At 33.4% G+C, this 23,358-nt stretch overlaps 1 protein-coding gene across 1 annotated transcript; it reads left to right on the top strand.

Moving 5' to 3' along the window:
* The first annotated feature begins 797 nt into the window (after positions 1 to 797).
* Positions 798 to 22,354, top strand: Galnt3 (polypeptide N-acetylgalactosaminyltransferase 3). Its single transcript, XM_026411140.2, has 10 exons — positions 798 to 1,312; positions 5,374 to 5,546; positions 9,578 to 9,727; positions 11,690 to 11,924; positions 12,375 to 12,492; positions 13,959 to 14,159; positions 16,049 to 16,180; positions 16,379 to 16,480; positions 21,211 to 21,363; positions 22,232 to 22,354. The coding sequence occupies exons 1-10, from the start codon at positions 798 to 800 to the stop codon at positions 22,352 to 22,354; spliced, it is 1,902 nt and encodes a 633-aa protein (XP_026266925.1).
* The last annotated feature ends 1,004 nt before the right edge of the window (positions 22,355 to 23,358 follow it).

Below are 23,358 nucleotides of genomic sequence, written 5' to 3'. Positions count from 1 at the left end.
GAAGATAGTGTATTTTCTTTTTGCTAATAGATTTTGTTTTTGTATGAGGTATTGAAAATAGCTGTTATGTAACAATGAAATTAAATATTCTTAATTTTCTTACCCTTACAGGGAATGTCAGGATTCACAAATATTATCAGGTGAACAAATCTATGAGAATACCAACTTAATTATTGTCAAAGCTGCTGCATTACTTTGTCTAGTTGGAGTTCGTAGGTTAAGGGCAAGCTGTATAAAATGAAGCCATTATAGGTATCAGATGCCTGTTAGGAGCTGTCAGTATACCTTGCTTTTCTATGGATTCTCCCCTCCTAGAATTCCTTAATGAAGCTCTGTGACTTCTTGGTTATCTGCTTAATATGTTCTTTTAAAATAAAACTCAAAATATATTTGTAAAAATAATCTTATGCAAATAATATAGTAGATGTTACCACCAGAGTTAACAAAAAATATGATTTTTTTCCAAAGAGAAATTCTTAATGTTTTTCAGCTCCAATGAATTGTAGCTAATTATAACAATTGTTCTCTTTCAAAAGTGTAATTTGATTGAGGGCAGAATATCTTTGTATTCTTGTTAACCATAGAGTACATTGTTTGCAGCTTCAGTTCAGTTGTTTGAATGAATAAATTGTACTATGCCTATAAGGAATGAATAGCTACTAATAACATCTATCATTTCTATTTATAGGTTTTACCATTTAAAGAAACCGTCTTGCCAGCAAATCTATGATAAAAAATTTAAGTAACAGAGGAAACAATAACTATTATTTGTCAAGTAACAAGCATTTAATGTCAGAATGGCTCACCTAAAACGACTAGTAAAATTACATTTTAAAAGACATTACCATAAAAAGTTCTGGAAGCTTGGTGCAGTAATTTTTTTCTTTTTAATAGTTTTGATTTTAATGCAAAGAGAAGTAAGTGTTCAATATTCCAAAGAAGAATCAAAGATGGAAAGAAATATGAAAAACAAGAACAAGGTGTTTGATTTAATGCTAGAAGCTGTAAACAATATTAAAGATGCAATGCCAAAAATGCAAATAGGAGCACCTGTCAGGCAAAACATTGATGTTGGTGAGAGACCCTGTTTGCAAGGATATTATACAGCAGCAGAATTGAAACCCGCTCTTGACCGCCCACCACAAGATTCTAACGCACCTGGTGCTTCTGGCAAAGCATTCAAGACAACCAATTTAAGTATTGAAGAGCAAAAGGAAAAAGAACGTGGGGAAGTAAAACACTGTTTTAATGCTTTTGCAAGTGACAGGATTTCTTTACACCGAGATCTTGGACCTGACACCCGACCTCCTGAGTATGTTGAAGACTATTCATTATTTACTCTTTATTATGAGGGTTTTAAGGGGAGAGGCATTAGCTAAGGCATTTGCTTATTCTTTAGCCACTCTGAGGTGGGAAATCAGCAAATACTGTTTTTTTAATCTTTCATTTTTTTGTTTATAACTATTAAGGATAGCTATCCATATCTCAGCTTGGTATATAGTACAGACATGAAAAGTTATTAGCTTTTAAATTAGAAACAGAATTCTAGATCTGACTTCTTTATACAAGGAAATCCTTCATTCTTAAATGCTGTGAAGGAAATATTGGACAGTTTTTATAGAAAATGTAGGAGGTTGAGAAAGTTTGTTCACTTCTCTGTGTGTTGCTATAGAAAATAAATTTTTAAAAAATGTACCAAGATTTTGTAGCTACTAGATAATATTTTATGGATTTATAAACTAAACCTCGGACTTCATGGCTGCTTTGAATGTTTAACTAGGTTTCAGAATGCCTGTTTTTTGGTATGCTGTCTCTTAAGTTATTTTAACAATTATTAGTAAAAATCTTTGTCCATAATTTTTTAAAGTTCTCGTATCTATAGGATTGTTTTTCTTTCTATATTAAGAGGGCAAAACTCATCCAGTCACTTTGTTTACAAGTTTTTCTCAAGCATAGGATATTTTGATTAAAATTTCTCTCTGGGACCTCGTGTGCTTTCTCTGTGTCCTTAGATTTATTATCAGTAAGGTAATATTCAAATTTGATATTTGAATTGCAAAGGCCAAAATAAATTTTTGAGAGTACTTGATTGGCAAATAGCAATCAAACAACAGCCACCTATTTTGCTTTCCTGTTATAACAGATTATTTTTGGTTGTGAACCTGAAAGAAAAGGACTTTTGTGGGTTGGTTTATTGCTTTATTCAGGTTTTTCTAGATTTGTAATGTTGATAACCTGCATCAACTATAGGAGTCCCTTAATGTTGAATTTGTATAGACTAGGCTTCTGTCACTTTGTGGTAATCTGTGTGATCCAAAGTGAAATGGTTCATTTTGAAAAAAAATGTGAAAAGAAACAAATGACTGACTGTAAAATATTTAGTTATAATATGCACAGCTCCTTTCTCAATAGATTCAAATGCAGTATTACATTTTACTGATTTGGAGAGAGTTCTTGACCAAAAAGCAGTCCATACCAAAAATCAATAAGCATGATTTTTATTCTTTGAAATGACGATATCAGCTCAAGATGAGCTTTTTTATTGCAGTCTTACAAGGCTAGAGTAATGTTTGTCACTATTGTTAAGTGAGTAAAAAGCAACTAAGCACATTAACAGCATTTTTTGGTTATAATAAAAGGTTTGTTTATTTATTACTTTGGAAAGGATTTTATGGTGGTAGTGAAGATTTAATTGTTTCTTAATTTGAAAGTCACCTATATCCATAAGGAAGGTATTTTCCATTCTCATTCCACATATAGATCTAGTCTTTATTAATATGGATAATCATGTGACTAATTTAACCAAGTTTCTATATGCCCAATTTTTCTAATGGTTAACTAGAAAAATGTAGTCACTTTGATAAATTATTTTTTTGCACTATTTTAAATAACATTTGAAATGATTTTTAAAGGATGAATCTAACAGAAATTGTTTCAAACTGAATAGAGTTTGTAAAATCACACTGTGGAATTTTATCATTTGGATTAATGGTAAAACATGATGCTTTACTCTGGCTGCTCTGCCTTATTTTTTTAACTTCTAACTAATATTAGTAGTTATCAGTTAAGCAAATAAGTCCCCAGCTTAAACCAAAGGAAATCCTTGTAAGATTAAGTAATAACATTTTATTGGTGTGAATGTTTGTGCACATTTATACTTTATATCTTCAGTTTTTTATAATACTTGATTTAATGTTGTATTAACTAACTGCATGGCAAATAAAGTTAGGGAAAAAAATTTTAATCCCCAAATTCGACTCTCTCTCTCTCTCTAAAATAGTTATAAGACAATAAATCATGAAGTGCTTCTTTTCCTTCTTCTTCCTTAAAATATAAAATACTATTTCATGGAGCTTTTCAGGATTTTTGCTTATTATTTATGTGGGTTTATAAACCTTTATGTGTTAAAATATGAGCTCATATTTAGTCATTTATTTCTGTGTAATTATTATTCAAGAGAATATATAGTTTGTTTTTGAACTTTATTTGTAATTGGTAGTTTATTCAAAATTCATCTCAGAATAAATACCTTGCTTTTACTCTAACAAATGAGGAAAATTGTGGTCCTTTACTTCTGACCATGCGCTTGTGTGGCGCTTTGAAATCGTGGACGCTCTAGAGAGCCGAACCACTTTCACTCAGCACCACTCTCTCCTTTTCCTCTTCAGTGCTGTTGACACCTCCTCTTGGTATTTCACTCCCAACCTAATCCCTTTCTTATCACTATAAACATCCCACTCTGTGGACCTGCTCTTAGAAAAGGCTAAAGACATTCTCACTCAGGTATGGTTCTAAAGTCACTAATGAGATAATGTGTGGGTCCTTTTAGGGTGACTTTCCCAGGCCTCTACTGTCAGGCTGGAGGCTACAGTGCCCCCCTATCCTTCAATGGCCCTGGAAAGCAAATGAAGTGTGTTGGGCTCCTATCTCCAAGAGTGAATGGTTTACTTCCTTATCTTGGTTTTGAGCAGCAGTGTTTGCTTGAGTTCACACACTGTATTCCTAGTGTGGGAGGATTTGACTGGGTAGGAGGATTTTATAGTCTGTTGTCCAAAATTGTACAGCCACATTTGGTATTTAAGTGACTTTAAAGATGCAGTTGCTTTGTTTATCTTTGCCACAGTCCACACATGGTTTGTTTTATGTGCCAGTGTTTTGAAGCCCTCCTCCTCCCGTATGTTAGTCACTTTAACTTCACCTCAGTTCAGCGGGCTAGCCGCTGTGATTATCCCCACTTCCATCTCAAAGGCTGGAGGCTGAACGTGGCCACCCAGTGACTTAAATAAAGATTATTTTTTTCTGAGGAAATCATTGTTATTAAAATGAATTCAAAATCCATACATAACTGATGTTGTTAGCTAATGGATAACACCACTCCTCAGAATTACTTGGGATTTTTCTTCCTGTGCCTATCACATTGTAGACAGAAGCACTGTCTTATAAAATGGACTTATAAAATGAATTTTGGTCTTTTTTTTTTAAACTCCTAAATATGTCCTATTAAAAGAAAATTTTTACATGCAAAAGTAGAGTACATTATTGGAGCAAAATCTCTAAAACACGTAGGAAATGGTGTTAAGCATATGTCAAATGATGATCTATGTAAGATCTTAAGTTTGTGGTAGGCTGTCTTCCCCTTTTGATTTCATATGTTGATTAAAGTGATTAAATAAACTTGATAAATAGGAAATACATTACATATTTATGAAAGTTTCTAATAACTTTAAAAAAATTGAGTATTGGATTAATAAAGTTGCAAATAAGAAAAATGGATGATTTCAGCAAGAAAATAGAGAATTTTTTTTTTTTTTTACTTGAGCAATTACCAGGATTTTTCATTTTACATGTTTCTTTCTTTGGAGGAGGTACTAAGGATTGAATTCAGGGGCACACAGCCACTGAGCCACATCCCCAGCCCTATTTTGTATTTTATTTAGAGACAGGGTCTCACTGCGTTGCTTAGTGCTTTGCTTTTATTGAAACTGGCTCTGAACTTGTGATCCTCCTGCCTCGGCCTCCTGAGCCTCCAGGATTACAGGCGGTGTGCTCCACCATTCCTGGCCATGTTGTTTCTTTTATATGTTATTTTTTATTTAAAATGTTATTTGCTTTTAAATATTATACTGTTGAGAGGCATATAATAAGAAATTGTAGTTTGTATCCGTGGACATGATCTCTGGGTGACTAATCTGCTTGTAAAAATATGTTGCTATCCATTTACACTGATATAGCATTAAGATTATCTTCCATAGAGAGTATTTGCTGTCATTTTTTTGTGGTAAAGATTAAATAATGATAATTTTAGCAGCAGTATAACTGTGAAGTAACTAATAAAAGTCTTAATTGCTCTTCTACTTTTTTGGCTTCTTCTAGATGTATTGAACAAAAGTTTAAGCGCTGCCCTCCTCTGCCTACCACCAGCGTCATAATAGTTTTTCATAATGAAGCATGGTCCACACTGCTTAGAACTGTCCACAGTGTGCTCTATTCTTCACCTGCAATTCTGCTGAAGGAAATTATTTTGGTGGATGATGCTAGTGTAGATGGTAAGTGAGTACATTCCAATTTGATCGTTTTCTAAGTAAATCCGTGTGGTGGTGTACAAAGTCTACTTGCTTATATTTGCTTTATGTATGCCATCTAGGAACTGGAATATAATAGTTTGGATGGTGTGTATGATGAATGCAAGTAGAATCCAAGTATGTACATATTCCAATATTTTGGAGTGCGAAAATATATTAAATGACATGATTCATAACATTCTAGTTCTCAATGTGTGGCTTTTATTTTAAGGCATAGTGGTTAGGAGCACAGACTTGAACCTGGAGGCAGGTTGCCTTGATTTAAATTCCTGTTTTGGTTCTAACCAACTATGTAATTTGGGCAAGTTACTTAATCTCTTTGCCTCCATTTCTTTATTGATAAAATGGGGATAATACCATATTTATCAAATTTATTATAACATATGTCATTGGTTTGTAAACCACTAAAAAGAAAAAACCCACAGTCAATTAAACTAACATGACAATGAGTATAAGAAGTATCTAATTTTGTTGCTGATAATTGGGGAAATACAGAACTAACACATAATACTATGGTTGTTTTGAAAAATCAATGAGTTAATATAAGTAACACACCAATTAATAAATAATATAAATCAGTAATTAAAATCAAGAAAGAGTCAATACATCGTGTTTTACTTTGGCTTTTTTTTTTTCAGTGTTGATATTTAACCCAAATAGTTAGTTGTTTTCTTATCTATAAAATGGAAATAATACTCTTTTATCAAGTCCAAAGCACTATCATTATTTATACCAACATTTCTTACATATGAGAAAAGAAAAAATGCTTACATTCTATCAGTTATAAAATATATCCAGATTTCAGATATGGTAATAAATGAAATTATTAACTTGGCTTATTTCATCATACAGAACCTTAAAGAAAGACATAGAAGAAGACCTTAGAAGATGGAAAAATATACCCTGCTCATGGATAGGCAGAACTAACATCATCAAAATGGCTATATTACCAAAAGTCCTATATAAGTTCAATGCAATGCCAATCAAAATCCCAACAGCATATCTTGTAGAAATCGATAAAAGAATCATGAAATTCATATGGAATAATAAAAGACCCAGAATAGCAAAAACAATACTAAGCAGGAAGTGTGAATCAGGCGGTATTACATACAATTTTAAATGTTTTTATAATTTCAAAATTAAACATTTTGGTAAAATAGCATTATATTCTCAAGATACATGAATATTTAGGCAGAATAAAGTTATTCAACACCAGAGGTTTTTGGCCTGCATGTGAAATCTCCAACTCCAAAAATTGGAGCTTTATAATTCAAGTCCCCGGATTCAGATTATATGTTAGAGAGCTCTAGTTTTCATCTCTAATACCTTTGACCAAGTTAATTTGCCACTTAACCCTGATTCACTGGTTTATTTACTACTGGTTCTGTTCTGGCTCCTTAGTCTATCTAGTTGGACTATATAGTCCATGGGTTTCAAGAGATGTCTGATTGAGTTCTGCTGACTTGCATGTTTTGCCTTTAGAACAAGAATAACAACAAACTTGATCGTAGAATCTTATTCTTTGGTTTCTTCAATGTTTTCTCTCAGATGACTTTTATTTGGATTGATTTTCCAAATAGTGAGAAAAATAGGGACACTGTAGGTTTACTTTTAGTAAGCCTTCATTTGAAGGTACCATTTTTATTTAACTGCACAAAATTTAAAAACTAAAGGAAATCAGAATGAAAAGATAGGTACTCATACATAATCTTCCTCCTGTTTCAACCATTTTAATCTTTTCATTTTCTTCTATAATTACATCTAAATAAACATATAATGTTTATCTTATTATATCCATGCCGTAAATGTGATTTTGAAAGCTGACATTTTCACATAACTTTGTTTATTTTACCTTCAAAACTTTTTTTTTCCATGACAGTGATGGATAGATGTTACTAACCATTTATCTTTCCTTCACACTGTTGCATTACTGTGTCATATGGCAGTGAGTCATATCCTTGAGCCTACATCACTTTACTTCTTGTGCATTATACCTTTAGATAGTAAGTTAGGAGAAATAGGACTGCTTGGTCAAAATATCTGAATATTTTTATAATTCTTTATGACACTTGACAGGAGATATGGGACAGTTTTCTTAGTGAAAGTTATCTTTGCATACTAGTGTCATTTGTCATTAAATCAAAGAACTATCCAATGAATACTACTGTGGGAAATATGTTCCTCTTTGCTGTAAAGGAGCCTGTGAGATAGAAACTAGCCCTTGATTTCAATGTATTTAGAGAAAAGAGCGTAAATATGTAGATAGTCAGGTAATAATAAAATAGTTAAATCCCTGGGAGAGCAAACAAAAGAGCATTTTTAGAACATAAACCATATCTTAATATGTATTTAATGCTTATTAAATACATATTAAGATATCTTAATGCTGTATTTGTGCATTAATCTCTCATTTTATCCTCCTGTCAGTCTACTGTTGATGAGTCCTATTATCCCCATTTTATAGATAAGAATGTAAGGTACAGAAAGGATGAACCAGCTTGTCCAAATTCACACAACTAAAAGTGATGGTGCCTGTAAATTGAACCCAGGACATCTGGTCCCATATAGCTTTGTGTGCTTAATCTCCAAAAAGAGAATTATGGGACTAAATTTAGGGAGTATATAAGAATTTATATAAAATTCAGAATAAATTTTTAAAGTTTTTAGTAAATTCAAACAATGAGAGTCTATACTGAAGGGATTATAGTCACTCCCTTTTAAAATGTCAATTCCCATTAAGATCTTTTAAATTTTATAACTCCTTTAAAGTAGAATATATATTTATGATTATATATATATACATACACACACACACACATATATATGCATACGTGTGTGTTTAATTCTACTCTGAGATAATAGTGTTTAGATGGGTTAAGTTTACCATAAGGGCTGTTCATGAAGTCTCGCCTCCCTTAAGAATGCTTAAACTTTAAATTAGCAGCTCTCTTTTCTGTATCCCCAGAGAACTGAAAAGACATTTATATTCCCAGATAAAGTCAATGTCATCTGTACTTGCTTCGGAAGTATGGCAGAAGCAAATATCTACCCCAGGATATTGTTGACTTTTTTTGTATTTCTAAATCTTTTTGAGGCTATGATCTAGGCCCAAGAAAACCACTTGAAGAACTACATTATGTACTTAATGAGGAATCAAGAATTTAATGGCAAAAAGAGTAGGCTTGAGATGTTGTTTAAAAATATGAACAGCACTTGATTGACTTGATTAATGGATTTTTCTTTCACCTACTGTCTCAACTTTTGCTTATTATGTATCTCATCCAAATTGGAATATTGAGTACCTCAAATTACATACCCATCATTAAAGTTCTGCCTGTTTTTCATTTCCTGATTTACATGCTCCTTTTTACTTCTATATTTTTGCTGGAGAAAAATCTGTCAGGAGACTCCAAAACTTCCAAAATTTTTCTGCTGAGTCTTTGTAGAAATGTTCCCAAAATGCTGTGGCTCTGGACTTTACTACTTGCCTTTTTCCCCTCAACATTCTGTTCTTAAATTGTTTTGATCATTGCCTAAATATCAGAAAATCAATCCTTTTGATGCAGGTGATTTTTCATTAAGATTTCCAGACGTAAATGCCAATTTTAAAAATCACTGAATATCTTTTTGACCTAATTCCATTTCTTCTACTCCCATAGTCAGTCTGTTCTGAACTCTGAGTTTGTTTGTTTGTTTAACTCCTGGGGTCCACAACATTTAAGTCTCTCACTTTCTCCCAAACGCACTGTATTTATTGTTATGAAGTGTTCACCATAAGCATGTGTAATAATTTTTTGTGTTAGTTATGATTTGGGTATAGAAATCCCCTCCCCTTTTTTCCAGTAAAGAGTTAAAATAGACTTTTTCATTTTACTGGAAAAAGACACGCAACTATTGACATTATGAATTTGGAGGAGTCATTGTTGTTTCTTTCGTTTTAATATAGTATATATAAATTTAGAAAGCATTAATCCTGATTTTATTTTTCCCTACAGAGTACTTACATGAAAAGTTAGAAGAATATATAAAACAATTTTCTATAGTAAAGATAGTCAGACAAAAAGAAAGGAAAGGTCTGATCACAGCTCGGTTGCTAGGAGCAGCAGTAGCAACAGCTGAGACGCTCACATTTTTAGATGCTCACTGTAAGTATGTGTGTAGATGGAACATCTTCCCTTCCCTTCCCTTCCCTCAAATTTAGAGGTTAATTTTATTTAGCTGTCTAATTGCATTATCTTGAACAGAATTTTCAACTGATTATAGCAAAGATAAAGGCTCTGCCTAGGAACTTCACTTATATAGCTCTTAGCTCTTCTGTGTTCAAGTCTCCTCAACTTTAAAGTTGCCATGACCAACTTTCCCAGTGAGGTATCCTTCCCTAGGATTCTCCCCCCTCCCCCCATATGCATTCTGTCCAAAAAAAAAAAAAATTCCTTGTTATTTTTGAATCCCTACATATTAAAATGAAAATTTATTTAAGTCTAACCAATCCTGTCATTAAACTTTGTCCCAACTGAAACTTTTATATTTCAGTTCTTTTTTAAGACTTACGAACTCCTTCTTATGCCAAGTTATGGGTACCCCTTCCCAACGTCTTTTTCTCTCTCTTCCATGAATATTGTCAAGTTTCATCATTTTTTGTTGCTATTAGTTTTTTTCTTTGTATTTTAATATTTTTCAGTGTCAACATTTTGTTTGTATATTTTGCTGTATGTTTTGGTGGTACTGGGATTGAACACAGAGACTTGCTCATGCTAGGAATAAGCACTATATCACTGACCTACATCCCTTAAAAATAAAAAATACAATTTTATTTTTAAAAGTGTCAACATTTTAAAAATATTTAGAAAGTATACTTGGACCCAAATGTGCAGTGGGCATGATAAATATCAATAAATGTTATTTAGTCACTTGCATTATATACTTAGTGAGTTTTACTTACTATATGAGTGTTAATCTTTGAACTGGCGAGCCTATAGGTTATGTTTGACCCAGTAACTGATTTTGTATACATTGATACAGAAGAACTTTTGGGTTTGCTTGAATTATTTATAGATGTTGTATCCTGTATTCTCTGAATACTGGGCATTTAAAAGATGAAGAGAGATCTAAAGATGCCTTTGTAAAGGAAAACACCATTCTCTAGCATTTCTTCTTCTGATCCAAATTTTAATGTGATCCGACTGGGCATTCTTACTCTTCTGGAGAATATGTCTAATAGCCTTCTGCACAATGACTGCCAAATATTCCTCAATGGGGATCCCAGAATAGAACTGCATAGGTATTGTTTGGCTTTGCTCAGTATGTGGGACAGCCTATCCCATGATGAAAATCTACACCTTTCATGGGACTCCATGGCCCCTACTGTCTTGGTCTAGGGCAGATTTGAATGGCTCTTCTTCAACTGCTAAAATCAGAATATTTTGACTCTTTCACTTACTTTTTCTTAAGCCCTACAGAGAGAAATGAAGTTTTCCAAAGGGACAGGTTTAAATTAGAGTACTTTGGAGACTAGATGGAAAGGTTATCTTTGATTCATATCCTCTTTTAAAGGGACACATATCATTTGAAGCTTAAACACATTAGTATCATTTTGCTTCTTCTAGGAGAAAAAGACCATCTGGAGGAAGATTTTCCTAGCCATGCTCAATCTTCCTTTACCCTTTTCATCCTGTTCTCCTCATGAGAGACATTTGGAAAATACTCTCTTTGGGAAATCTATCATACAACATTGTGACTATAGTATGAATATACTGTGTACTTAAATTTGTCAAGATTATATCTTAAATATTCTCACCAAACACGCACATATGAGATGATGGATATTTTAATTAGCTTGATTGTGATAATTATTTCATGAGTATATATATATATAAAAACTTGACATCATAAATACATAAAGTTATTATTTGTCTATTATAACTTATGAAAGCTGGAAAAAATAAATCACTATTATATACATGTTCAAAACATAAGTTATTTTCTTATTCTCATTTCTCTATAAATTTTCATGACTAAAATGAAAATTTTAATGACTAAAGATAATTAATGACTAAAAAAAACCTTCAGTGTTCTCACTGAATTAATTAAACTTCTGTCTTCTTTAGGTGAGTGTTTCTATGGTTGGTTAGAACCTTTGCTGGCCAGAATAGCTGAGAACAACACTGCGGTGGTGAGTCCAGATATTGCCTCCATAGATATGAACACATTTGAATTCAACAAACCTTCTCCATATGGAGGTAACCATAATCGTGGAAATTTTGACTGGAGCCTTTCATTTGGCTGGGAATCACTTCCTGATCATGAAAAGCGAAGAAGGCAAGATGAAACCTACCCAATTAAGTAAGAGGACTGCTCTCAAAGTCTTATATTCATACTGTAATATCTTATATTAAATATGTATGGACTCTGTATTTGCAGCAGTTGCCTCTGAGGTAATTCATACTAATAAAAGCAAAGAACACAAATCTGTACGTAGAAAATAATAAAGTAATTTACTTAGGCACATATGCATGATATTACTGAATAATAAGTTGGAAATAAAATTTATCTCATATCTTCCTCATAAATCATCATTTAAGAATATTAAAACAAGGTTAGGAGAAGACACTTACTAACCTTGGAGAATACACTGAGAATTTATTTTTCCCCCCCAAAAAATTGACTTTAAAGACAGTATGAATAGAAAAAATTTGAAATTGTAATATATACCTTATAAAGTTAAGTTCTTAAATAAGCTACTTAATTTTATTTCGTTTTTATAACAAAGTTTGACAATGGATTGTTTTTCAGAACACCCACATTTGCGGGAGGCCTTTTTTCCATATCAAAAGAATATTTTGAGCATATTGGACGTTATGATGAAGAAATGGAAATTTGGGGAGGTGAAAATATAGAAATGTCTTTCAGAGTAAGTTTAGGAGACTAAATACAGCACACATGTTAAACAATGAAATGTGTTATGCTCTACTTGGCTGGTACAGATTGTTATGGATGTATGCAGTCTTTACTTCTTTTGCTTTCTAAGTTTTAATTGCTGGAAATTTTGAAATAAGAATATTTCCTTTTAAATTGTAACTTGATATATTTATTCATGGTTGCCAATGTAACAAGAGGAATTGGTTAAAATCCCATGTCCAGGCAATAACACCAATTAATGCACTTGTAGCTACTGAATTCCAGCCAAGACAAATATAATTAAACCTAGTGCTTCAGGAAATGAGTTGATTATCAAGGGAGTCTGTGGAAAAACATTTGTGTATACTTTTAAAGTATATTGAACTTAACTCTTTGGATTAAATGAGCTATTTTTTAAAAATATGTATGTTAAAAGTTAATATGAAAAATCAAAATGAAGATTTTGGATAGTCTCTACATGTATCTTATGTATTCATTTTCATAAGGTTTTGTTTTGTTTTTTTGCTATGACCTTATCATTCATCTATTATCCCTTAGGCTGGAATGGGCTGAAAAAAGAAATGAACTAGTTTTAAGTTTGGGCTGTGGGTTCATCACATACTGACAGTGATGATTTTAGCCCAGTTTGGACTGTTTAAGGCCAGGGGTCTTGTTTTATTCATTTCAGTGTTTTCAGCCCCTAGCCCTTGTATTTCAAGCATAATTTGTCGAATGGAACATATCACTGAGTTTTCTTATTTTTGTTTAAAGAAGAAAAAAGTGTATGTGATCACTTTCCTTAGTACTAGCATTTACTTTTAAACATGACTTCTTTTCAGATATTTTGCTTGCAATTATTTATGGCAGTTGAGTGAAATGTATTCATTTCATGATTTTCTATTTTATTTGGAATTAGTGCAAATAAGTATAATGACCAACTACTTTACAAATTTACGAGACCATATTTCAGTAATAATGGCTATTTTCAATTGTTTTGCTTTTATATTATCAAATTTGATATATAAAAGATAAAGAGCCGGGGTGCACTTATCCCCAGATTGCTGGCTCATGCCTTAGAAGAAGCACTGTGGTTTAAGTGAAGTGACCATGTAAGTTGTATAAGATGGAAGCCAGTGAACAAGAGCCTTTGTTCTTCTGCGTATACTAGAGAACTTGCATGATTGTTTGCAAAAAGTAATTTGGGAATTAATTTTTATGAAAAATCCAAAAATCATTATTTTGTTTACCTACTTTCTGAAGATACCCTTTTGTTGTCTTTAGGGGTTATACTGTTTTAATAAAATTATTCTTTACATTTACAGAACTTATGTTGAACTGGCAGGGAACAGAGACTATTTGAAATTGGAGTAAACATCTTCTTTGTTTTGTTTTTATTAATATTTTAAAGGTGAATTTAAAATCAACACTTTGATTTTTCCCCAAATACTGTAAATTTAAACAAATATCATTAATTATCAGGTATGGCAATGTGGTGGGCAGTTGGAGATTATGCCTTGCTCTGTTGTTGGACATGTTTTTCGCAGCAAAAGCCCTCATACCTTTCCAAAAGGCACTCAGGTGATTGCTCGCAACCAAGTTCGCCTTGCAGAAGTCTGGATGGATGAATATAAGGAGATATTTTATAGGAGAAATACAGATGCAGCAAAAATTGTTAAACAAGTAAGTTAAAGCTAAATTATTATGTTATGATAAATAAAAAACCTATACCAATGTCTCATACTCTTTTGCTTGATTGCCTCAAGTACAAAACATTTTGTCAAAATTATTTTTGAAGCTGCAATTTTAACTCTTAAAATGTGTAACTGAAGGATGATCATTTTCTCTTTTAAGAAAAAATATTAAGCAAACTACTTTTCAAAATTTCAGACATTCTGCTTGATATTATCATTTTTCATTTGAAAGATATTTTGTGACAATCTTGTTTCAGTATTTGGCTTTTAAAAATTAGATTAAGTAAAAGTGCTTTTTACTGGTTTTGGGGGATGTGATTGACAACTAAATATTGGTTTTAAGTGCTTTTTCAAACTGAAGGTAGAAAAGATGTCTCAGTGTGATGCGAGGATGGACAGGAATATCAAGCCTTTTCCCCTTGAAGTTTCAGTTCTGCTACTCTCTGGAGGTGTACCTTGGCAGAGCCCCTTTAGGAACATACGGTGGGGATGGCACTTCATAGAGTGGTGTCTGGGAGCTGGAGGTGGAGTGTGTGACAGGTCTTTTCCTTTCTCCTTGCCTGACTTAAGGGATGGAATACATGCCTTGGCTCTTCCCCAGAGTAGCTATGAAATAAGAAGATGATAACAAACATACACTGACCCTGTCTCTAACCTGTCAGAGATCACCTAGTCAGCAAAAACATAAGGCTTAGCACATTAGAGCTGAGTTCCATCTACATGAACAGCAGTATGAAAGCACTGGGTGTTGTATAAATTAACCAGACAGTTTCAGAACATGCTTCAGTAAATGGCACCTGAGCCTGTCTTTGTAGGAAACAGCTCTAATTTGAGGTGGTGGTGGTATTTATTGGGAGTCAAGGACATCAACATTTTGAGTGGTAGTAAAGAAAGATTTGGTTAACTGTATGTTCTCATTGTTCTCTGATGTCTCCCTGTAACATGTCAGTAAGATGCAAATTTAGAGCACTACTGGGTTAGACTGCAATCTTTTTAACTCAAGACCACTAAGGCAAATTAGGTAGATTATGTACTGCACAAGATTACTTGGCTAAGGCAGCAAGTGGATGCTAACTAAATGAAGCTCTGCTTGTCACCCACAGAGGGGTGAGTGAGCCAATAGGCACCTCTTCTTACCATAAAGCACATAAATTTACTTGAGCTAAGCAGAATCCTTAAGAGTTCATGACATTGAATTTGGGATGAGAAAATATTTTCCTTTGTTGAAATGATAAGTTGAGGATTTACTTTTTTGTCATACAGTTAGATATCAAACATAATTTATCTGTGAAAATTTGCCTATTAGCCCAATACATTTTCAGTTTAATGATGTTTTCAAAAGAAAGTTTTCTTTTTCTACTAAAAATCTAGTTTGGAATGTTAAGAGTAAACCTCTTACACTAGAAAAAAAATATATTCCCAATTGTGCTGTTTTGTGGTGGTTGTTTTTGTATTCTTGACAAGGGGATGGAAGTTACACTGTGTGTACTGTTTATGTACTCCAACTTTCTCTCACCTTGCTCTACAGACAACTAAGTATAAAGTTGGGATTAATTTAGAATGCTCCCACTGCCACTCCTGTGCCCACAGAATTTCAGTAGAGATCTTTGTACTGTATAAAGAAGTTTGTGGCACAAATGAAGAATGAAATACTGTCTGGTCAGCACTACAATGATACTTGATTCTCCCTGAAGCCAGGAAGGATTGGGCAGGCATGCTCATTGCCTAAATGAATGGCAAATGCTGTTAAGATGTGTCTTGTATTTTGGACCACAATTTTATTTTTTTCTTCCTAAATATAAACACAAACAGGAGCTTTGAAGTCCATTAGTAGAGCTATTTTGATGAAGCATTCCTTCATTTCTCATCCTTCTCTAGAAATCATTCGGTGATCTTTCAAAAAGATTTGAAATAAAAAACCGCCTTCAGTGTAAGAACTTTACATGGTATCTGAAAACTATTTATCCAGAAGTGTATGTGCCAGACCTTAATCCTGTTATATCTGGATATGTAAGTATTTTCCTGTTCCTTTACTCCTTGCCACTAATATTTATGTGGTTTAGGGAAAAATGTTGGAATACTTTCTGGTATATTCCTTTTAAGATTTTACATTTACATTTACATTTTTACAACATTACTTCCTAGGAATTAATTGGAAAATGTAAACTACATAGATTAATTTTTTATGATTTGAAATTTTCCCTTTAGATTAAAAGTGTTAGTCAGCCTCTGTGCCTGGATGTTGGAGAAAATAATCAAGGAGGCAAACCATTGATTCTGTACACATGTCATGGACTTGGGGGAAACCAGGTGAGTGTCAGAAATCCTGCCTTCTCACTAGCAACTACAGATACAACTAAGATGTTACTTATTTTTCAGATGTCCTAACTCATCTTTTTTATTCCAGTAAGGTAGTGTGTGACATATTTTTAGACTGAGACTGATGACTGATACTGAAGTTGTAAAGTATTTTGCCTTGGTTTCCAGTCTGGCTCTGAAAATAATTCGAAGTTGCTTACCCATTCAGTAAAAAGGAAAATGGGAAAATAGCAGAGTACATGCCTTTAGAAATGTTTAGAACATGATCTTTTACATATGTTTTTTAATGTTTTTGTGACTCTTGACATGGTGATTTAACAAGATTATAAATAAGCCCCTGTTTAACCGGACTTAATAGCAAATTATATCCAGTGGTAATAACAACACAGCTACATTGTAAGCTCTTTTTGTGGGCCATGATATTATTTCAGTAACACCCTCTGCTCTCCAAAAATGTATGTTCTTTATTCACTTTAGTCAGATCCCAGCTTGTTACCATCTATCTTACCAGTTAATACTAAAATGCTAAATGTTACTATCTAGCTCTATGGGTAGGTAACATATTACATATTAAGTTTCTGTATTTTATCTTCCTTTCTTTACCATTTTCAAGTTAACTCCCAGAAGGATTCAATTCTCTCTCTCTTGTTTATCATTAATCAAATTCACTGAGTGACCCCTGCATGCCAGATACTCTGAGGGGCTTAAAACCATTTAGATTCTAACTCCTTCAGGAAACCTCTTTCAAAACTGGCAGCTATAGTCAGTATGAAGGGTTTGAGATAAAGCATTCGGAGTGCTGTGGGGTTTGAATTAGACTGGGTACCCATACATTTTCCTGGGAAAGATGACACTGGAAACATGTTTTTGAAGGGTAAGTAGGAACAAGATATGTAGCTGCTGAAAATGAGAACAAAATGAAGAATGTGAAGAGAGATTTAATAAGAAGTGGAGCCTGGAATGTGTGTTTTCTGGGACCAGAAGGTATTTTGATGTAGAGTCCAGGCTATGTGGTTAGGAGTTTTACAGTATTAAGTACTCATAATATCCTATTTTAACACGATGTAACTTTGAAGTTTTCAGTTTTAGGAAGAAAGGGTCAATTGTTCTGTTTTCTTCCATACATCTTTCTAATCATTGGGCTTTGCTTAATCCAGTTCTGATCTTTTTTCACCTGAAGCAATCAATCCACTGAGGGTAGATTATATAGATACCAGAAGCCAGTGCCAGTGAACTGGATCTATCACTGTATGGTCAAGAGGTAATTCTGAAATGGGGTGGAAATACATATAGACATACATACATATATTTACATCTATGTGCAAATATATCTTCATGTGTGTATATAAATACATATATATGTATATATGTATATATACATGTATATTTTTTTAAATTTTTTTACATGAATAATTACAATCTTTTGAAAATAACACTAAACTATGAGAATAAAAATAAGGTTTTAAGCAAATGGAAGTATTTCCTCATTTGTAAAAACAAGTCAATAAATGTAATTACTTAATAAATTTCTCTAGTATTACATTTATCTTCTCTTAAATTGAAGATATTAGCCTAGTGCAGTGGCGCATGCCTGTAATCCCAGTGACTCTGTAGGCTGAGACAAAAGGATTGCAAGTTCAAGGGCAGCCTTAGCAGCCTAGTGAGACCCTACACGAATTGGCAAGACCCTGTCTCAAAATAAAACAAAAAAGGGCTGGGGTTAGCTGGGCGCTGTGGCACACGCCTATAATCCCAGCAGCTTGGGAGGCTCAGACAGGAGAACTGCAAGTTCAAAGCCAACCTCAGCAATGGTGAGGTGCTAAGCAACTCAGTGAGACCCTGTCTCTAAAAAAATATATAAAATAAGGCTGAGGATGTGATTCAGGGGTTGAGAACCCCTAAGTTCAATCCCTGGTATCAAAATAAAAAAGAGGGGCTGAGGATGTGGCTCAGCAGCTGAGTACCTCTAGGTTCAATCCCTGATACAAAAAAAAAAAGTTGAAGAGATTTTGTATATATTGTTTTGTCTATTTTTCTATTATCCTTGCTACAAAGATATTTTTATAATATTATATAAAATGATGTTAATTTTTTTCAATAGAATATAGCTAGCTGCCTTTTACAAATTTTGAAATGGAGAAAAATTAACATGTTCTTTCAACAAAAACTTATTTAGAGGCCATAATATGACTGGCACTATTATAATAATAAAAAGGACAAAGTCCCTAACTTTTGAAGCTTCTGTTCCACAGGAACACTTTTTTCCACAATAAAATAGAAAATAAATATTTAACTTTGGCTATAAAGAAAAACAAAGTGGGTCAGGGAATAAGTGTGTGGTAGATTTGCAGGGTGGGGTGTCGGGTTTCAGGCAAGAGAGGACTTTTCTGGGAAGGTGACCTTGGAGCAAGGGCCTGAATAAGTTGAGAGAATAACCACATTCTGGGAGAAGAGCATCCTGGAGGAGGAATGGGAAGAGTAGAGGCCCAGTAGCACATTCACAGAGACAGCAGAAACTGTTGTACCGGAGCAGAATGGTTCAGACAAGGAGAGGTAGGAAATAAGATCAGAGATATCAGTAAGAGAGTTGTCATATAGAACTTTGCAAGCCCCATTAAGGAACTTGGATTTATTTTTGAGTTCAACAAATGCTACAAGAGGTTTTCAAGCAGGAGAACAATGTTATCTACTTTATATTTTAAAATGACACTGGCATCTGTCATTCTAATTCAAACATTGATTTTATTTTGGTTCATATCCTGTAAATTTTATTTTCAATGAAACATTGCACTTTACTTTGCAAATTAATTTTTGACTATTAAAATTTTGAGATATCCTATCACTTGAACATCTTCTCATGTTGCCTTCAATTTTAAGCAACATAATAATTTTTATAGCATACACTTCTACTATTATAACAACATTTGTATATACTAAGTAAAAGTAAGCATTTTGATTAATGTGACTGAACTGGCCAGTATTCTGGTATGATATGGTTTAAGTCATTACAGCTTTATGGCATTTAATGCTTTTCTTCATTCACTTTCTCCTACAGGGTATTTGTCCTGAATCTAAGTTACAGGTTTCTACAATTTTCTCAGCTAGCTAATTACATACTTTTTTTGTTACTATGGATTTTCAACTATTTTCCATTCTTTATTAGAATCATTTTAATGACTTTTTATAGTGAGGCAGAATACTAGACAACATTTGTTACCATCTTTGGGATTCTACAGTTTATCTTTCTTGGCTAAGTCTAGTTAGAATGCTATTTCCTGTCAACATCTAAATCCATTTTATTCCAATGTTTCCACTGGAAGAAGTACCAGTTACAAACATGGTTGATGTTTTACTTGTAGGAAAAGAGAAATGAAGCCTGAGATCAAGACCAAGGGCATTCATTCTGTTCATGTTTATAGAGTGCCTACTCAAATAGATAAAAGGATTAACATAGTATCTGCCCGGTACATCATAAGGACTCAATAGATATTGGTGTTAATATTATTTATTTCATTATTGAAAATCAGTTGTGCTAACCCTTATTACCTTTAGAATGTCAACATTATTAAGTATTTGCTCTATAATGGGTGTTCTAAGTAGAAACATCAGCTAGCCACACACACAATTCCAATAGTATACTATAGAAAGTAATCTCTAACGTATGTGGAAGCCTTGAAAAGGTGAAATTTCGTACAATAGGACAAATTTCAGGGAGTACCAAAGAGGGAAGGTAATATTCTAGTTGGTTGCTGAAGGATGAAAAGGAGTCAGGCAGGCAGAAAAGGGTCAGAAGGGCTTTCCAGACATCAGCACAGACTGCAAAGCAAAGCCACAGGTTATGGACGCATGTATTCTGCACTGGTAGAGTTGCATGAAAGGAGCAGAGTATACCACTGGGGCAACCGTTGATGCAAGATTGAAAATTGGCCATTTCATGCACAAATTAAGGAAGATGGAGTTTATCTTAGCAACAGCAGTAATGCACTTAAGCTGGGCCAGTAGGGGATCAGACCACTGCTATGAAAGACCAACTGACAGCAGGTAGGATTGTTGCATTACAGGATGAGAAATTGGAGGTAGCTGGAGGCATTGCAGTATAAATTTTTATGGTCTAAGAAAGAAAAGGACAGAACAGTAAGAATGGACAGGATGGTAACATCTGAGAGGAAAACTCAGAGACTAATTAATTGGGTGCATCAATAATAGTAACAACAGCTTAAAGTGAATCAGCTGCTTACCACTTCATAGACTTTGTTCTAATCCATTTATCTTCATAATCCTGTGGGAGGAACTCTTAAGTTACTCACTTTACAGTTGAAGAAACAGATACAGAGTGCCTGTAGTTTCTAATTTAGTGCAAGTGCCTTTGATTGAGACGAAGGAGTGAAGGAAAATTTTGAGGAGAGAAGACCAGTCAAGGACTTGATGAGCTTCAGAGGCCCTTTTCTGCAGTGTGCCTGCCTGTGCTAGTCCAGCTCTACTTGATGACTTAGTTTCTGGTGTGGAGAAAAACACCTTGTTCATTAAGTAACCACTGTTGATGATAGACTGAAGGAGGACTATAGTGTCTCCTATCATAAATGCTCAGCTTATGTTTCTGATCACTTCTTAGTGTAATATTTTGTTGGGGGCATGCCTTTATTATTCCTTGAGTGGCTAATTTTGTTTTGCAACCAAACACACCAGGTGCTTTTATCAGTAACGGCACTCTTTTTCCACAGTACTTTGAATATTCGGTGCAGCATGAAATCCGGCATAACATCCAGAAGGAACTGTGTCTTCATGCTGTCCAAGGTATCGTTCAGCTACAGGCATGTGCCTATAAAGGTCACAAAACAGTTGCTGCTGGAGAACAGATATGGGAGATCCAGAAGGTACCTCAATGCAGTTAATTCACCCACTACTTTAATGATTTTGATGCGCTCTAATTGCTTATTTAGGAAAATGCATGAAATATAGTTCATTGTTATCCATTAGAACTTTTCTGCCTTTATTAACTTTCTTATATGTTTCTACCCATGTGATAAGAGAATATACCTATGAATTAAGTACTCCTAGGAACAAAAGAGTCATAAAGTTGCTTGATTAAAGCATAGTTTGTGTATCTCAAGATCTTCTGTGAATTATTAAAAACAGTCACTCCATTTTTATGTTTTAGGGTTTCTTAACAATACTTTTTGCAGCAGTCACTATTTTTCTTGGCATGCATAGAAAAAAAATGTTCATATTTTAATGTGAAGTGATTAATTTTTCTTCTCCATTTTAGTTGTTTTTCATTAATGTAGGATTGAGAGGTTGCATGACAGATCTCTTGTTTTAAAACACATCTTAAGGTTTGGCTAGACTATACCACCACTTAACTAAAAAAAAAATTTAGTGTAATACCAGAATATTGTAAGACTGGCTTTTATGATTTATGATTTTTAGGAGTTTCTCACATGTATATATCAGTGGACTGTTTTTTGCTTGAAAACTTGATTCAGACCTTGCCCTGGATACCTCTCTTTTCATTTAATGCCTTATATTAGTTGATCAGTAGTGGTATGCAGTGTTGTTTACATCAGAAACCCATAATATTTTATCAAAAATGATTCATCTTAGGCAGATTTAAAGTTAAGAAAGATATACATTTGGAATGCAATTCTCCCTTTAGCCTTAATAAGACCATAATGTCATGTTGGTATTGATCACTTAGCTATGAGTCTTGGAACTTAACGTCTGTTGTATTTTCTTTTATTGCAGGATCAACTTCTATATAATCCATTCTTAAAAATGTGCCTTTCAGCAAGTGGAGAGCATCCGAGTTTAGTGTTATGCAATCCATCAGATATACTCCAAAAATGGATTTTTAACCAAAATGATTAAGTGTTCCTTAAAATTAAGGAGTTGAAAAGGAGATATTTTTTCTCATAAAACTGTGACTAGGCATACACTGTAGTTTTTGAAAATTATGCAAAAGCAGCTAATTGTAACTTATTTCCAAGTGCATTTTTCTTATTTATATTCTAAAATGTCTATGTAGCACTGCTACAGAAATCCCATAATTCTCTTTCAAAGCACAATAGCTAGTGATACCAAAGATTATTGTCCAGATATAGAAGAAATGTTTACAGTGTGATGAAAATAATCTTCCTAGGAGAGTGATGTTTGTGTTCTGCACACTTGAGGGTCTGCATAGCTACATTCACACACTCAAGACTTAAAATATTTCCCCTAGTTTTGTGGGGTGATGGAGAAAACTTTGATACTGTATTTTTTTAACTACATAGAAATGGATCAATGAAGGCCAAACATTGGCCTTTGTATGCAAACCAGGAACTTTTTGTAGATCTAGAATTTGTAGATCTGTTATTTTAAAATGCAGGTAAAATGTTTCTGTCTTTGGTTTACTTATCTGTCAAAAATAGTACATGAATTTGAATAAGGAGAAAAATATTTTTAACACTTAAATTTCTTGGCAAATTTAAAACTATTTTGTAATCTGAAGTCTACTCCACCGGATGCACTTAAGTCTTCCCTAAATAGCTTTTCCTAAGTAACTATACTGTGTGTTTTCCCATTGTAATTTTAAAAAACTTCACAGATTATTATATGTTGATAAGGTGTCCTTTTCCTTCCTACTAGTCTTTTTTTATGTTACCAAAAAACACTAATCTTGAAGATTCATGATATTGAATTTCAAATGCAGAATACTTGACTGACTTAATGCTAAATTTTATGTTATTGATTTATTATAGATTGTTTTTGTAATGGATTTTTTTGTCAAAAGAGCCTTATTTTTATCTATGTGGAAAACACAATAAAATATCCAAAACACTATTGTAATCACTTGTTTTAAGTTTTTTCCTTTTCTAGATAAAATATGTAAC

This window comes from Urocitellus parryii, chromosome 1, assembly GCF_045843805.1.
Source record: "Urocitellus parryii isolate mUroPar1 chromosome 1, mUroPar1.hap1, whole genome shotgun sequence".
NCBI lineage: Eukaryota > Metazoa > Chordata > Mammalia > Rodentia > Sciuridae > Urocitellus > Urocitellus parryii.
Note: the sequence above shows the minus strand (reverse complement) of the source record. Positions and strands in the feature narration are given on the sequence as shown.

Excerpts from the sequence above, each read along its gene's own strand:
- Galnt3 (XM_026411140.2), top strand. The coding sequence starts at position 798 with ATGGCTCACCTAAAACGACTAGTAAAATTACATTTTAAAAGACATTAC. Across the intron at positions 12,493-13,958 it reads ATATAGAAATGTCTTTCAGA|GTATGGCAATGTGGTGGGCA; the intron begins GTAAGTTTAGGA and ends ATTAATTATCAG. Across the intron at positions 21,364-22,231 it reads AGATATGGGAGATCCAGAAG|GATCAACTTCTATATAATCC; the intron begins GTACCTCAATGC and ends CTTTTATTGCAG.